Source organism: Bidens hawaiensis, unplaced genomic scaffold, assembly GCF_021521415.1.
Source record: "Bidens hawaiensis isolate Kalapana, Puna unplaced genomic scaffold, B.hawaiensis_p1.1 tig00000780_1, whole genome shotgun sequence".
NCBI classification, from domain to species: Eukaryota; Viridiplantae; Streptophyta; class Magnoliopsida; order Asterales; family Asteraceae; genus Bidens; species Bidens hawaiensis.
Window position 1 is genome coordinate 4,221,269 of NW_027491045.1, and position 17,112 is coordinate 4,238,380.

The 17,112-nt window shown below is 40.7% G+C and overlaps 1 protein-coding gene and 1 pseudogene across 4 annotated transcripts in view; one reads left to right on the forward strand and one right to left on the reverse strand.

Moving 5' to 3' along the window:
• Nucleotides 1-281: 281 nt before the first annotated feature.
• Nucleotides 282-17,112, reverse strand: part of LOC143538801 (putative receptor-like protein kinase At5g38990) — a 52,750-nt pseudogene continuing 35,919 nt past the window's right edge. Inside the window, exon 2 of the transcript XR_013136318.1 lies at nucleotides 282-303. The product of XR_013136318.1 is annotated as a putative receptor-like protein kinase At5g38990 (transcript). The remainder of the gene's footprint in view (nucleotides 304-17,112) is intronic.
• On the forward strand, nucleotides 13,439-16,314 carry LOC143538780 (putative cysteine-rich receptor-like protein kinase 12). 3 transcript variants are annotated; one of them, XM_077032256.1, is made up of 6 exons: nucleotides 13,439-13,521; nucleotides 14,708-14,856; nucleotides 14,943-15,144; nucleotides 15,270-15,500; nucleotides 15,657-15,789; nucleotides 15,941-16,314. In XM_077032256.1, exons 4-6 carry the CDS (start codon nucleotides 15,364-15,366, stop codon nucleotides 16,241-16,243), a joined length of 573 nt encoding a protein of 190 aa, XP_076888371.1. In that variant the 5' UTR covers nucleotides 13,439-13,521; nucleotides 14,708-14,856; nucleotides 14,943-15,144; nucleotides 15,270-15,363; the 3' UTR covers nucleotides 16,244-16,314. The 3 variants fall into 3 exon arrangements, 2 of the variants coding, with proteins under 2 accessions (XP_076888371.1, XP_076888380.1); XR_013136315.1 differs by having other exon boundaries at nucleotides 13,445-13,521; nucleotides 15,657-16,314; XM_077032265.1 differs by lacking the exons at nucleotides 15,657-15,789; nucleotides 15,941-16,314 and having other exon boundaries at nucleotides 13,445-13,521; nucleotides 15,270-15,646.

The window sequence follows — 17,112 nt, forward strand, 5'->3', positions numbered from 1 at the left end:
GGAACATAACCATTAGAGCCCTTTTACCAAAAAACTGAATGCCGGAGGGCTGCAATGTATTGTTGGTTTTCTCTTGTAAGGCCAGAATAGATTCAAGAACAGCCACAACCTCGGCCATTGTAGGTCGTTGTTTTGTATGCTTACGCAAACACCGTTTTGCAAGTTGTGCAAAAACCTTTAAGCATTTAGGAGATATTACACCTCTTACATTAGTATCAACAATTTCCTTTAGCGTACCAGCTTTAATAGAATCTTGAGCCCATATTGCCAAAGCCCATTGGTCCTCATCAATACTTCTATCTACTGCTCGTTTCCCACACAATACTTCAAACAGTACCACCCCAAAAGCATATACATCAGATTTTCTGGTTAGCTTGCCCGTGTAAAAGTAATCGGGATCAAGATATCCAAATGTGCCTTTTACGATAGTGTCAACGTAAGTGGACTGCTGATTTTTCGGACATATTTTGGACAATCCAAAATCAGAAATCTTAGCTGCCCAACTATCATGTAACAATATATTTGAGCTTTTAACATCTCGATGTACAACTCCATGCTTAATTCCCGTACCTGTGTGAAGATAATCTAACCCCCGAGCGGCTCCGATGCATATTTGGAGTCGTCTCGTCCAAGTTAGAGAAGTTACACGTTTATGGAGATGGTCTTCAAGGGTTCCATGGGGCATATACTCGTAAACAAGGATCATTTCTTTCCCATCATTGCAATAACCGATCAAAGACACCAAGTGACAGTGCCTTAGGTTAGAAAGCATATTTACTTCAGCCCAAAATTCAGATGCACCTTGATTAGAAGATGAATCCAACCGCTTTATGGCAACCGTCAAAGTTTTTGAACCATTAGTGATGGTTCCTTTGTAGACCTTGCCAAACCCCCCACGGCCTATGACCAACAACTCATCAAGATTTTGGGTTGCTAGCTGAATCTCAGAAATCGTAAACTGCCGGCACAGTTGTGATGACTCCGAGGATGTGGAAGAGGATGATTTAACCTCCTGAGAGTTAGGAATAGACATGGCTATATATAGATATGAACTAGGACAAGAATCTGGACACCAAGATTTACATAAATTAAGAAATATTGAATCCAAAACCAACACAACTCAACTCAACTCAACTCAACATACAGATTATTTTAAGGTGGTGGAAAACACTTTCAACGTCAACACTCCTCTCCATTGATCAAGTGGCACTGATGGGTCCATGTCCTGCTCGCAATTTTGATCTTGTAAATAAATTAAAGCAGTATACGATATGGGGGCCTCGGGAGGGAAAATGTGAGTGCGCAATAAAGTAATAAATTTATTTTAATATTAAGTGGGTATATTTGGGAAAACACATGACTATACTTATCATTCATAATCAATCAATAAAATATGAGTCAATAAAATATGAGTAAAGTTTTTATAATTTAGGGGGTAATTTAAGGTGTTAGAGTTAAGGAAAAAGAATTAGAGAAACGTAGTGATTTTTATGTATGTTTGAAAAGTTAATTTTTACGTCATAATGAAAAGTCGGTCATAGTTGGTTATGTTTCATAATTATAGCATGTTTCCTAATTGTATTGTAATTAGAATAGGTAATGTCTTGGATAGCAAGTTAGGTTAGCCTATATAAACCGAGTTATTGTTAGACATTATAGAGTGTGGTGTGAGATGCCGCCGAGTTAGGGTTTATCAAGAGTCAAATCGGGTTAGGGTTTGAGATATTGTACTCAATTTTTTGAGTTAGATTTTCTGATTAATATAAATGAGAGTTAGTCGTTTAATTCGTGTTTGATTATCGATGTGGGACTTGACTTACGTCATGCTATAGTGTTGTGGAAATTAAAATACATGTACCTGTCAATTTTATCATAATTAATTTCGTATAAAACATGTTTCCAACCAATGATTTGGCCTATAAAACGCTTAGCTATCTATTACTGGAAGAAGCAAAATGGTCAATCAATCATGCAATTGTTAGCTATAAGAATACTATTTGCGGTCATCATATATTTGGAGATGTTATAGTTCATATCTATAACTTTGATCATTCAACTCTATAATCATGTTCTTACCTATCAGTCACAAATTTGAATCCTCTTCATCCATAGAATCACCACAACTATGCCGTCAGTTTACAATTTCAGAGATTCATCTAGCAACACAAAACTTTGACGAATCATTGGTAATCGGAGGTGGTGGATTTGGCAAAGTTTACAAAGGAACCGTCACATATGGGGATCGATACTCTTTGGGCCGTCGCAATAAAGCGGCTCGATTCAACTTCCAAACAAGGAGCAATAGAATTTTGGGCTGAAGTTAAGATTTATCTAGGCTAAGGCACTGTCACTTGGTGTCACTGATTGGCTATTGAGAAGAGATGGTTCTTGTTTACGAATATATGCCCCATGGAACCCTTGAAGATCATCTCCACAAACGTGTAACTTCTCTAACTTGGACAAGACGACTTAAAATATGCATCGGAGCCGTTCGGGGTTAGATTACCTTCACACCGGTACAGGTATTAACCATGGAGTCGTACATCGTGATGTTAAGCCGTCAAATATATTGTTAGATGACAGTTGGGCAGCTAAGATTTCAGATTTTGGATTATCTAAAATAAGTCCGATAAATCAGCCATCTACTTATGTTAACACTGTGGTGAAAGGCACATTTGGATATCTAGATCCTGAGTATTTCACAACCGTATTTCACAACCGGTAGGCTTACAAGAAAGTCAGACGTGTTTTCTGTAACACCCCGACCGATGGCGGATTATACATCGGGGCGCCACGTATTGTTTCATTACTCGTGACACTATTTGGGTGTCAATATTTAATAAATACATTTTCATTGCGCACGCGCAGAACACAAATCGTAAAGTAACATAAATCATATCATAACTCAAAATATTCAAATAACATAATTTGTCTTGTTACATTTTAATCTAGGTCCAAAGAAAAAGGAAAACATCCTACGTGTCCTTGAGATTCCCAAAAGCAGCTACAGCAAACCTGAACATGTGTTAAAATAAAACGTCAACACTTGCGTGTCGGTGAGAAATCAAGGTTAATAGATATAAATAGATAACAACAAACACTGCGCGCAACATGTGCTTAACTGGGGTTTAACATAGGGTGTAATCAGATTGTGATCAAGCCTAAATAGATCATAGCTCATAGTTCAATCCGTGCTCCCAATCGAGCACAAAAACAATAATCATACGTGCATGTGTAAACAAAACAAGAAAACCGTAAACGATAGGTCTCCCGTGTTCATCTAATGGATCCATGAAAACTTCGGAATAGGCCGAACAAAGCGGTTAATGATTCACACATACAAATAAACAGCCAAGTAAACGTCCATAACACATGGGGTTTTGCGCACATAAATTTCATAAACAAGTTTAAGACTCAAGTTGTACGAACACATGAACATCCCAAAACGTTAAAAATAAAAGGGGATTAAGTACGAGATTACTCACCTGTAAAAGGTGCGTTGAAAGATAATGCAAGAACCAACTTTTAAACAAGCGAAAGTTAACCTATAAATAAGAGGTTATTGGTTTAACGATTGGTTTTTATGCCTTGAATATATGTAAGTTTCTTAAACAAATTATTATAAATTATTTATTTACCGAGATTCTGGGCAGAACAGAAGAGAAGACGGAGGCAAAGAGAGGAGTGGAGTTGCTGAGGAACTACGGCAGAGAGCAAAGGGAGAGAGATTTTGGGGAGTGTTGTAGTGTGTGTAGTGTTAATAAACAAGAAATTAGCTAAATTTATAGGAAAACCCAAGGGAACACAATCCCTTGAAAGGGGAAAAGATCTTATCAAATCAAGCAAAAGATATTAAAAAGCACAAGAATCCAAAAGCAAAAGATATCAAAAGATATGCCGGCAGCTGCAGGGGATGGGGAAAAGCTGACAGGTTACAGATCAAAGCATGGTAGGTGTCAGATAAAGCACTGTTCAAGACATCCAAAAGAAGATTTCAAAAGATTATGCCAGTCACTTTTTCTGTCAACCAATAGGATTGGTGCGCATGCTGCGCCGAAAGTGGCTTTTCGGACAGATGTCGGAACTGACCTACAGTGCTCATACCAAAGATAAGATATTTCAAAAGCATATAGGCTGACCTAAACTGGAGAAAAGACTTAAGGTCTAGCGCGAGAAGACTCGAGCGCGCGCGAGGGCGAAGGCAGACAGAACAATCCTTAGCGCGTCGCGGGAAGAACTACAAATCCTTAGCGCGTCGCGGGAAGAACTACAATCCTTAGCGCGTCGCGGGAAGAACTATAATTCTTAGCGCGCCGCGGGAAGAACTATAATCCTTAGCGCGCCGAGGGAACAGTTCGCCTCGCGTATCGCAGGAACAGCTGGTCTTCACGCAGGCTTCCCTGTAAGGAGTCTGGCGCGTGGAGCTGCGTAGACATCCTTAGGCGGGAAGAACCAAAGGACAAGCAAAGAGTTAAGAGAAAAAGGGGTTCCAGGCTCAAGGGTTAAGCAGAGGGGCGGGACGGCGACAAGGGAGAAAAAGGGCGAGATGGCGACAAGAGAGGAAAAGAGACGGGACGGCGACAAGAAAGAGAAAGAGGCGGGACGGCGGAAAGGAATTATTATTATTAGTAAGTAATATAAAAATATATATATATATATATATAATTTATTTAATGTTAAATTTACAAAGATTAATAATCAAATTTTAAATCATAAAAAGAATCGGATTCGAAAACGGGTACCTGGGTCGGGTCGGATTGGGCAGTTGTCACAGTCTCCCCTACTTTAAGAAATTTCGTCCCGAAATTTATCTCGAAGTAGGATGCGCAGAGAAAAGGTGCGGGTACTTGATCTTCATTTGATCTTCCCTTTCCCAAGTGAACTCGGCTCCGCGCTTGGACTGCCAACGAACTTTGACAATAGGGATGCGACTGCGCTTGGTTTGCTTTACCTCGCGATCCATAATCTCAACAGGCTTCTCAACGAAATGCATAGACTCATCAACTTGAACTTCATCAAGTGGTATGTGGAGGTTCTCGCCAGCTAAACATTTCTTGAGATTGGATACATGGAAAGTTGGATGCACATTGCTGAGCGCGGGCGGCAGGTCCAGTTTGTAGGCAACTTTTCCCACCCTCGCAAGAATCATGAACGGACCAACATAACGAGGTGCAAGCTTACCTTTCTTCCCAAAGCGGACAACACCCTTCCAGGGCGACACTTTGAGGAGAACAAGATCACCAACTAGAAATTCGAGAGGCTTCCGCCTGCGATCTGCGTAACTCTTCTGTCGGCTTCTGGCAGTCAGCAGATGATCACGGATCTTGGCGATTTTATCGGTTGTCTCTTGAACTAGTTCGGGTCCTGTGATTTGAACTTCACCCACTTCGTTCCAACAAATCGGCGAGCGGCACTTTCGACCGTAAAGTGCTTCAAATGGGGCCATACCGATGCTGGAATGATAGCTATTATTATAAGAGAACTCGATCAGAGGTAGGTGTGAATCCCAATTACCTCCAAAATCAAGTACACAAGATCGAAGCATATCCTCAAGGGTTTGGATGGTTCGCTCAGACTGTCCGTCAGTCTGAGGATGATATGCAGTACTCATGTCCAAACGAGTTCCTAACGCAGATTGGAGAGATTTCCAAAAGCGAGATATAAAACGGCCATCGCGATCGGATACGATGCTCAAGGGAGTACCATGACGGCAGACAATTTCTTTGACATAAAGATGCGCAAGTTGTTCAACACGGTAGGTTTCACGAATGGGCAGAAAGTGGGCAGACTTGGTCAATCGATCCACTATTACCCAAATGCTATCATGTTTGCTTGCGGTCAAGGGTAACTTGGTGATAAAGTCCATTGCTATACTTTCCCATTTCCACGTAGGAATTTCAGGTTGTTCGAGCAAACCAGATGGGCGTTGATGTTCAGCTTTTACCTTAGAACAAGTTAGGCATTTAGCTACGAACACAGCAATATCCTTTTTCATACCGGGCCACCAATAAAAAAGGCGCAAATCTTGGTACATTTTGTCAGCGCCAGGATGAATGGAATATCGAGTTTTGTGCGCTTCACTCAGTATGTCAGCGCGAAGAATCTCATCATTGGGGATCCAGATGCGATTGAGATAACAGAGAATTCCATTCAGGTTAGGGACTAGATGCGCTTCTGCACCACACGCTAACTCGGCGCGTAGGTTGCCTTTGCTGATCGATGCGCGCTGCGCGTTGCGAATGCGCGATTCAAGATCGTTTTGGATCGGCGCGAAGTGAAGCTGCGTGCGCGGCAAGATACAGTTGAGTTGACTGGGTTTGCGGCTGAGCGCATCGGCTACCACATTAGCCTTTCCAGGGTGATATCGGATCTCACAATCGTAATCGCTGATGAGTTCGTTCCATCGGCGTTGTCTCATGTTAAGTTCCTTTTGATCAAAAATGTGCTGAAGGCTTTTATGGTCTGTGTAAATGATACACTTAGTCCCATAGAGGTAGTGTCTCCAGATTTTTAAGGCAAATACAACTGCACCAAGTTCGAGGTCGTGAGTCGTATAATTCTTTTCATGAATTTTGAGTTGCCTAGACGCGTAAGCGATAACCTTGCCTCGTTGCATAAGTACACAACCGAGACCTTGGTTGGAGGCATCGCAATAAACGACAAAGTCGTCAGTACCCTCAGGTAACGTTAGAACAGGAGCTTCGCACAACATTCGCTTGAGCGTTTGAAAGGCTTCTTCTTGCTTCGAGTCCCAAATATACGGTTTGCCTTTGTGCGTTAATGCTGTTAAAGGCAAGGCGATTTTTGAGAAGTTCGAAATGAATCGCCGGTAGTAACCAGCTAAGCCCAAAAAGGAACGGATTTCGGTAGGAGTGGACGGTGTAATCCAGTTCTTGATTGCTTCAATTTTGGATGGGTCGACATGAATACCCATCTTGTTTACAACATGACCAAGAAACTGTACTTCATCAGACCAAAATTCACACTTGGAGAGTTTGGCATAGAGTTGTTCGGTTCGAAGCTTTTGCAACACCAACAGAAGATGTTGTTCATGCTCGGCCTTGGTTTTGGAATATACCAGAACGTCATCGATAAACACGATCACGAATTGGTCCAAGAAAGGCCTACACACCCGGTTCATTAGATCCATGAAGACAGCGGGTGCGTTGGTTAAACCGAAGGGCATGACCAAGAATTCAAAATGACCGTAGCGGGTTCGAAAGGCAGTCTTGGGAATATCTTCTTCGCGGATACGCAACTGGTGATAGCCAGAACGGAGATCGATTTTTGAGAAACAAGAGGCACCTTGGAGTTGGTCAAAGAGGTCGTCAATACGCGGTAAGGGGTACCGGTTCTTAATGGTGAGCTTGTTCAGCTCGCGGTAATCGATACATATGCGAAACGAACCGTCTTTCTTTTTAACGAACAACACCGGAGCACCCCACGGCGAAGAGCTAGGGCGAATGAATCCTTTATCGGTCAACTCTTGAAGTTGACTTGCTAATTCTTGCATTTCAGCGGGTGCAAGTCGATAAGGAGATTTGGCTACGGGGGATGCACCAGGGACAAGATCAACACGAAACTCGACTTCCCGAGCGGGAGGTAAACCAGAAAGATCATCGGGAAAGACTTCAGGAAAGTCACGCACGATGGGAATTTCAGAAAGTTTCTTCTTTCCTTCATCGGGTTTGACCACATGAGCTAAGAACGCGACACATTTCCTTCGTAAAAGTCTCCGGGCTTCAGTGCATGACATAAGTTTAAGACCGTTAGATGGTTTCTCGCCGTAGATATGAAGATCTTGACCAATATCCCGAGGAATGCGAATCAACTTCTTGGCGCAGATTACTTCGGCGCGATTTTGCGAGAGCCAGTCCATACCAATAATAACATCAAAACTTCCAAGAGGCATAGGAATGAGGTCGATTAGAAAATCATGTTCATTAAGGTTAAGCGTGCAATCTTTGATCACGGAGTTTATTAAAATAGTTTCACCATTAGCCAATTCAACTGAAAAGTTTTCGTTTAAGTTTACTCGCGGTCGCGCAAGTTTTTGTTCAAATGCGCGAGAAATAAAACTTCTATCGGCGCCAGTATCAAAAAGTATAGATGCATATTGTCCGTTAAGTAAAAATGTACCATTAACCACGTCATTATTCGCTTGCGCTTGGTGCGCGGTTATATTAAAAGCTCGTCCGCGCGTCACTTGGTTTGAAATTTGGTTAACCGGGTTAGCTTGCGTAATTTGTACTTGTAGTCTCGGGCACGCGTTCCGGAAATGACTGGGGTCACCGCAGTTATAGCACGACCTGGGTCGTGGATTAGGGTATGTTGGTTGTGGGTTTAGCGGGTAAGTTGGTGGTGTTTGCGCGATTGGGTTGGCGGGAAGGACTCTACAGTTCTCAGCAGTGTGACCAGTACGGCCACATCGGTTACATTGTCGGCACGGGACTTGAGTTGGATGGTGAAGTCTACAGGTTGGGCAAAAGGGTTGGTTTCCTGTGTAAGGTTTCTTAGTTGACGGGGCAGGGAGTGCGGGATTGGTTAAGGCATAGTTATGGACTACAGGGGGTGTTGGGTAGGTTGACAGTGGGTTAGGAGCGTATACTAGAGGTTGGTAGGCGGGTTGCTGGACAACGAGCGGGTTGGTAAGCGCGTAGGTTTGATGATTGGGTCTGCGCCTACGCTTGAGGTTGTTACGGTTTGAGGGTTCTGGCTTGGTTTCTGTTGGTTCTGGGACAGTCTTGGTGAGTTTGGTCTTCTCGGCTCCCCGCAGGAACAGGGTTTCTGCCCTGACATGGTTGTCGCTGAGCACAGCGGCCAACTCGATGGCGTCAGAGAGGGTTGCTGGGTTCCTGGCCCATACAGAATCTTGAATTTCCATGGGGAGACCCCCAAGAACCTTCTCGATGGCTCGGCGGGAAGGGGTAACTAGGTGAGGGACAAGCAAACTTAGTTCGTGGAAGCGCGTAGCGTACTCGCGCGCTTCGCCACTGTACTGCTTCAAGTTCCAAAATTCCTCCTCAAGGCGCTTTACTTCGTTGGGAGGGCAGAATTCTCGAGTCAAAGATCCTTGAATTCCTCCCAGAGCATGCTAGAAGCAGCCTCTGCGCCACGCGCATGAGCTACTCCGTTCCACCATGTAAGCGCCCTTGATTCCAGGACACTTGAGGCGTATAAGGTTCGTCGGTCTGGAGGGCATTGGGTATGGAGGAAGGTGTTCTCAATTTTCTCGAGCCATTGGAGCATTACGGTGGCTCCTTCAAGCCCTGTGAATTTCGGAGGGTTACCCGCATTAAAGGATTTAATATTGTATCCGGAGGGGTTGGTATTATTTTGATTTAAGGCTTGGGCTATTGCGGCGGCCATTCCTGGGAACGACGCTGCATACGTCTGCGCGCGGCTTCTCTCCTCTGATGACGGCGAGCTAATAGCGGAGGCATTCTATAAAAGTTTTAATTTTTGTTAATATCTTGGTATGGGAAATCGTTTTAGCGCAAAGTATATCGTCGCAAAGCTTGTTTCGCGGAGTTAAATGCTACCAAATTTTGAAGTAAAATATGAATTTAAATGCAAACTTAATACAGGTAATGAATTCGAATTGAAAATCGACAATTCATGCATCACCATGACTTTCCGAATTCTCAATTTAAAATATCGAGTAAATGAATATTGGAGATTGACAATTCATGTATCACCATGACTTTTCAAATCTTCAATTTAAAATATACGAGTAAATGAGTATTGGAGATTGACAATTCATGTATCACCATGACTTTTCAAATCTTCAATTTAAAACATAAAGTTAATGGGGATTGAAAATCAACTATTCATGTATCACCATGACTTTTCGGATTTTCAATGCTAAATCCCAACAACAAACGAATATGTAAGTAAAGAAATAAATTGAAATTTAACAATAAAAATCGAAAGATCGTGGATAAAACACGAAATCATGTGCTGCGTATGCGCAAGCATATTTTATAAATATCGAGTAATTAACAATTAGCGCGCAAACATGAGATATTTCTCATGCGCGAAAAGGGACTCTTAGGTATTCTAGGTCGTTACGTCTAACCACCTATCCTAAAGTCACGGAGCTCTGATACCAATCTGTAACACCCCGACCGATGGCGGATTATACATCGGGGCGCCACGTATTGTTTCATTACTCGTGACACTATTTGGGTGTCAATATTTAATAAATACATTTTCATTGCGCACGCGCAGAACACAAATCGTAAAGTAACATAAATCATATCATAACTCAAAATATTCAAATAACATAATTTGTCTTGTTACATTTTAATCTAGGTCCAAAGAAAAAGGAAAACATCCTACGTGTCCTTGAGATTCCCAAAAGCAGCTACAGCAAACCTGAACATGTGTTAAAATAAAACGTCAACACTTGCGTGTCGGTGAGAAATCAAGGTTAATAGATATAAATAGATAACAACAAACACTGCGCGCAACATGTGCTTAACTGGGGTTTAACATAGGGTGTAATCAGATTGTGATCAAGCCTAAATAGATCATAGCTCATAGTTCAATCCGTGCTCCCAATCGAGCACAAAAACAATAATCATACGTGCATGTGTAAACAAAACAAGAAAACCGTAAACGATAGGTCTCCCGTGTTCATCTAATGGATCCATGAAAACTTCGGAATAGGCCGAACAAAGCGGTTAATGATTCACACATACAAATAAACAGCCAAGTAAACGTCCATAACACATGGGGTTTTGCGCACATAAATTTCATAAACAAGTTTAAGACTCAAGTTGTACGAACACATGAACATCCCAAAACGTTAAAAATAAAAGGGGATTAAGTACGAGATTACTCACCTGTAAAAGGTGCGTTGAAAGATAATGCAAGAACCAACTTTTAAACAAGCGAAAGTTAACCTATAAATAAGAGGTTATTGGTTTAACGATTGGTTTTTATGCCTTGAATATATGTAAGTTTCTTAAACAAATTATTATAAATTATTTATTTACCGAGATTCTGGGCAGAACAGAAGAGAAGACGGAGGCAAAGAGAGGAGTGGAGTTGCTGAGGAACTATGGCAGAGAGCAAAGGGAGAGAGATTTTGGGGAGTGTTGTAGTGTGTGTAGTGTTAATAAACAAGAAATTAGCTAAATTTATAGGAAAACCCAAGGGAACACAATCCCTTGAAAGGGGAAAAGATCTTATCAAATCAAGCAAAAGATATTAAAAAGCACAAGAATCCAAAAGCAAAAGATATCAAAAGATATGCCGGCAGCTGCAGGGGATGGGGAAAAGCTGACAGGTTACAGATCAAAGCATGGTAGGTGTCAGATAAAGCACTGTTCAAGACATGCAAAAGAAGATTTCAAAAGATTATGCCAGTCACTTTTTCTGTCAACCAATAGGATTGGTGCGCATGCTGCGCCGAAAGTGGCTTTTCGGACAGATGTCGGAACTGACCTACAGTGCTCATACCAAAGATAAGATATTTCAAAAGCATATAGGCTGACCTAAACTGGAGAAAAGACTTAAGGTCTAGCGCGAGAAGACTCGAGCGCGCGCGAGGGCGAAGGCAGACAGAACAATCCTTAGCGCGTCGCGGGAAGAACTACAAATCCTTAGCGCGTCGCGGGAAGAACTACAATCCTTAGCGCGTCGCGGGAAGAACTACAATTCTTAGCGCGCCGCGGGAAGAACTATAATCCTTAGCGCGCCGAGGGAACAGTTCGCCTCGCGTATCGCAGGAACAGCTGGTCTTCACGCAGGCTTCCCTGTAAGGAGTCTGGCGCGTGGAGCTGCGCAGACATCCTTAGGCGGGAAGAACCAAAGGACAAGCAAAGAGTTAAGAGAAAAAGGGGTTCCAGGCTCAAGGGTTAAGCAGAGGGGCGGGACGGCGACAAGGGAGAAAAAGGGCGAGATGGCGACAAGAGAGGAAAAGAGGCGGGACGGCACAAGAAAGAGAAAGAGGCGGGACGGCGGAAAGGAATTATTATTATTAGTAAGTAATATAAAAATATATATATATATATATAATTTATTTAATGTTAAATTTACAAAGATTAATAATCAAATTTTAAATCATAAAAAGAATCGGATTCGAAAACGGGTACCTGGGTCGGGTCGGATTGGGCAGTTGTCACATTTTCCTTAGGGGTTATATTGTTTGAAGCAGGGGTGTCCAAAATACCCGAACCCGATTAAACCGACCCGACCCGAACCCGAATAAGCAAATTCGGGTCGGGTTAAATCGGGTCAAAAAGTATTAATCGGGCTATTCGGGTCAACCCGAATAACCCGAATTGTTTATAGGGTCGGGTTTCGGGTTCATTTTTGGGAAAAAGTCGGGTTTCGGGTTAACCTGAATAACCCGATTAGTGGTGATACTTAACTGTAAATACAATGATTAAAAGGTGAAATAAGCACTATAAAAGCAATAATGTTGTGTTCATGAAGCGTTCGGCGGAAAATTCATTTATGTTGTGTTCATTTAAATAAACCAACAAACATGAACACATATTTCACTCGTTTATGATCGTTCATTTAAGTTTGTTTACGTTCGTTCATGTTCGTTTACATATTGGTAGAGAATTATTAATAATTATTTGTATTTAGTAATTATATCACCCTAATATGTTTTATATTTGTTTTTTTATGTTTATTTAAATGCGTTCATTTATGTTTGCTAATGTATGTTTGTGTTCGTTAATGTATGCGCATGTATGTTTCTTCATGTTCGTTTATCTTTGTTTAATTATATTCATTTATGTTCGTGAATTCTTTGTTTCGATTTTAAATGAATGATCATGAACACAAATATTTGTTCGATTAAGTGTTTGTGTTCGTTAAAAGTTAAATAAGAGAATACGGGCATGCCTTTGTTCATGTTCGTTCTGTTTGTTTACAAGTTTATATGTGAAATTATAAGATAATTACTTGTAAAAGAAATTGAAAATTAAGTGGAATGAGAAATTTTGTAACCACAAGTTACAAACAAATAAAACAACTTAAAATTATAAAGTAACTTGGTTAACCCGATTAACCTGACTAACCCGACCCGACAAACCCGAAACCCGAATAACCCGAACCCGACTAACCCGAACCTTAATAGGGTCGGGTTGCGGGTTGGATATTTTTTAAGGAAAACCCGAATAACCCGACCCGATTAACCCGAAACCCGATCAGGTTGACCCGATTAACACCCCTAGTTTGAAGTAATGTGTGGGAGAAAAGCAGTAAATAAAAGTCTGGATGTGGAGCATTGGGGTTTGGTAAGATGGGCTCAAGATTCTATTAAAGAAGGTAGGCAAAAGGAAATTGTTGATTCGAGTATAATGGGTATAATATCCCCTAAATGTTTAAAAGAATTTGCTCAACTAGCAGATTGGTGTTTGCATGGCCATCCGGAGCACCGTCCTACAATGGCCCAAGTTTTGGCGGGGCTTGAGTCTGGTAAACAAAAGTCTATTGGCAAGACAATATTTGGGGAAAAGGTACCCATGTTTGTCGCTCCATTAATAGGGGAAAATTCAGGTATTGAGTTAAGTGTCATTTTAGTACCCGTGGTTTGTCTAATTACGCAACTTTAGTACTAATTTTGAATTTATTGCAAATGGCTACCTCACTTTTCAAAAACTTGCTATTTTAGTATTTTTTTTCTTAACTCCGTCTAACTTTGTCCGTTAAGACAGGGGTAGTTTAGTAACTTTGTTATTTTATTTATTTTTGTATTTTCTTTTAAATATCTCCCCCTTTTAATTCTTTCAAAACCCTAAGTCGCTTTTTTTATCCAGATTGAGCTTAAACCAACATTGAAGCTCATCCTATGATGCCACCATCAACTACTACTAACCACCGTAGCTAAACACCATTGCCGGTAGCCACCATCTCTGACCTCCATAGTCACTGTTAGCCACCATCTCCGGCCTCTGCATCTCCGGTAGCCACCATCTCCGACCTCCATCTCACCGATAGCCACCATATCCGACCTCCATCATCACCGGTAGCCACCATTTTCGGCCTCTGCCATCTCCGGCCTCCACCGCGATATCTCTCTCTCTCTATTTCTCCTTTGTCCGCCAGATCCGTGATGCTCATTAAAAACTCCAATCTAGTTCCGGAAACTAGATAAGGTGTTGGAATCGACAACCGTTGTGGTCGTTTTCTCGTCGGAAAACCTACAACTGTGGTGGTGGTGGCGGCAAGCAAAGAGAAAGATGATTGTAAACTTGTAATCCTACACTCTCGCCGAAGACTAGTGTGAATGTGGCTGGCGAGATTGGATGTCGCCGGAGACTATGGTGAAGGTGGCCGGCAGTTCATGGTGGTGACAAAAGAGTGTTGAAGACTTGAAGATAGCATATTTTTTTCTATTCCTTTTATATTTTGAAAGGAGAAGACAATTAAAAGAAAAGGTAAATAAATAAAATATGAAAGTTAATAAACTACCCCTGACTTAACGGACAAAGGTAGATGAGGTTAAGAAAAAGTACTAAAATAGCAAGTTTTTGAAAAGTGAGGTAGCCATTTGCAATAAATTCAAAATCAGTACTAAAGTTGCGTAATTAGACAAACCACGGGTACTAAAATGGCACCTAACTCGTCAGGTATTTAATCTTACACATTAATGGATGAATGGTGATCTATTTATTTATATTTTGCATTTCTTTTATCATCTCCATATCTAACATTTTCTTATTTTTTGTTGTTCATTTTGTAGACGGATCCTTGAGGCACCACCTTGATACTATTCAAGGGGAAAACTACATATTCCGTCGATTTGATTTTAATACTATGCGCGTTGCAACTGAAAACTTCTCTAGATCTAATAAGGTTTCTGATCAAGTTCGATATATATCCATGTACAAGGTATCCAAAATCATGCATTTGTTTACATGTTTTTTAAGACTTCGTGTTGTTTGTTTAAAACTCCCAACTTGATTCGTCTTTTTCAGGGAACGCTACAAAATGGGCAGGCTATAGCAATTGCTGAAACCATTTCCAATAGATTTGTAGAATATATGCACGAGACATCAATACTGGTAAAATGTGAGCATGAGAATGTGATCAAGTTGCTTGGATATTGCATTGAAGGAACAAAAGTGTCCCTTGTCTTTGAGTTCGCATCTAATGCAAGCCTTTATCACTTGCTACATGGTATGTATTTTTCGTTTCGTCAAGGTTCAATAGAAGGCATGTTGCAACTCTATGGAGCAAATGCCGTATATAAATTTAATGGTTAAAATGTTGACAGAATATTTGTTTTGTCATATTTGTTGTAGATCCTAGGTGTACTCATTTGGACTGGAATATACTTTACAAAAAATATTAGGTGTTGCTAGAGTACTTGTTTACCTTCACAACCACACTCGGATCATGCATGCGAATCTAGGACCACGGAACATTCTTTTAAATGAAAGCTTTGACCCCAAACTATCAGGTTTTCAGTGGGCAACATCCGTCAACGAGACTGACTGCGTTCATGTTAATGTGCTTGGCGGGTACATGTACATGTAAGTACATAATAATTCACTTAACTCTCCTTATTTCTTTATCATTTTTTAAGTCTTTAGGAGATTTTTCTACAAAGAATCCATTTCATCTATTGAAGCAAACTTTTATTGGAACTTGTAAAATTTTGATAATATGTATCATTGATCACGGGACAGCGGCTACAGCGCCCCAGAGTATGAGCGATATGGGAAGTTGTCAACCAAGGTATATGTGTATAGTCTTGGTGTATTGGTTTTGGAAACTATAACTGGGCGTAGCACGTCTGATTATATTCCCATCCTCGAATATGTAAGTACCCTCAAAAAACAATTGATAAAAATCGTTTTCGTCTAATAACATGCCTAGCATCTATAACTTGTCAATTTCATGGGAAAGCATTTTGCAAGTTATTGATCAATTATGTTATATGATTACTAATATGATGAATTCATTGTCGTAGGTTCGGAGAAATTGGTTGAATGGATCACTTTCAAATATAATTGATCCAAGAATTGATGTTGATTCAAGCTCCATGACAAGATTTTTTGAGATTGGGTTGTTGTGTGTTCAAGAAGATGCAGCGGATAGGCCAACGATGCATGAAGTAGTCTCCATGTTGCTTGACAGCTCATCTATCACTATACCTGTGTCGAAAATGCGAGCAATGGTTACAAGAGAGCATTCAAATAGTATCAGTACCTCTGTTGACGATTACGATACAAGTACAGTTGAAGAGTTTACACCATATATGTGTCCTAGATAGCGACCTATTATTTGTGAAGAGTACATGCTACAAACATCCAATTTTATGTTTGATGCAATACTATACACTATAAAAAACTGAGTAATAGCGGTGACACCGCTAAATGTCCATAATGCCGTCGCTAATACTAATGAGCAAGTCGCCGCTGCTAATGACTACTCGTTGCCACTATAACTATTGTCACTATTAGCCGCTAAAGTCAAACTACTAGCGACAATATGTCATCACCGTCGCCGGTAAAAGTCTCATACCAGTTTTAATTATTTTTTTCGTATCTGCAAATATTCTGATTTTTTAAAATACACAAAACTCATAGTACAAACACACGTTCCAACGATTTTCATACATATAATTATAAACTTACTTAACGGTCATCTAGATAGGATAACTTGTTTAATTAGTTCAGGCAAAATACAAAACATGTTAAATCTCAAGATGGTAATATGCAACAATCGGTGACTTGAACACGAGGGTTTGAACATACTGTTCGACTCTTTCTTTTTATTAAACTGGAAAAACAACGACCACATGCATAACCAAAAGAAAACTTAATAGGCTTATATAGGCCTCTACAATTTGACTCCTACTGGAACATGAATTACTAACTAATAAGAATTCAAAAACAGATAAACAAAAAATTCAAATATATAGATAATGATAATAATTAATTTAATTATTATCTTGATCTCCTCCAAGCAACCCCACGAGATCATACCGAACCGCCCTACGTATTCGAGTGTTGCTTACATTTCACACTCCCTCTCAACACTCGACTTCTCCATTCCAATGCCATCACGGAACTCGATCAACTTTACCCCGGTTAACGGTTTAGTAAACATATCCGCTACCTGCTCCTCCGTATCTACATG

Coding starts and splice junctions, on each gene's coding strand:
- LOC143538780 (XM_077032256.1), top strand. CDS start 15,364: ATGCATGCGAATCTAGGACCACGGAACATTCTTTTAAATGAAAGCTTT. Junction 15,501..15,656: donor CTTGGCGGGTACATGTACAT/GTAAGTACATAA, acceptor ATCACGGGACAG/CGGCTACAGCGCCCCAGAGT. Junction 15,790..15,940: donor ATATTCCCATCCTCGAATAT/GTAAGTACCCTC, acceptor TCATTGTCGTAG/GTTCGGAGAAATTGGTTGAA.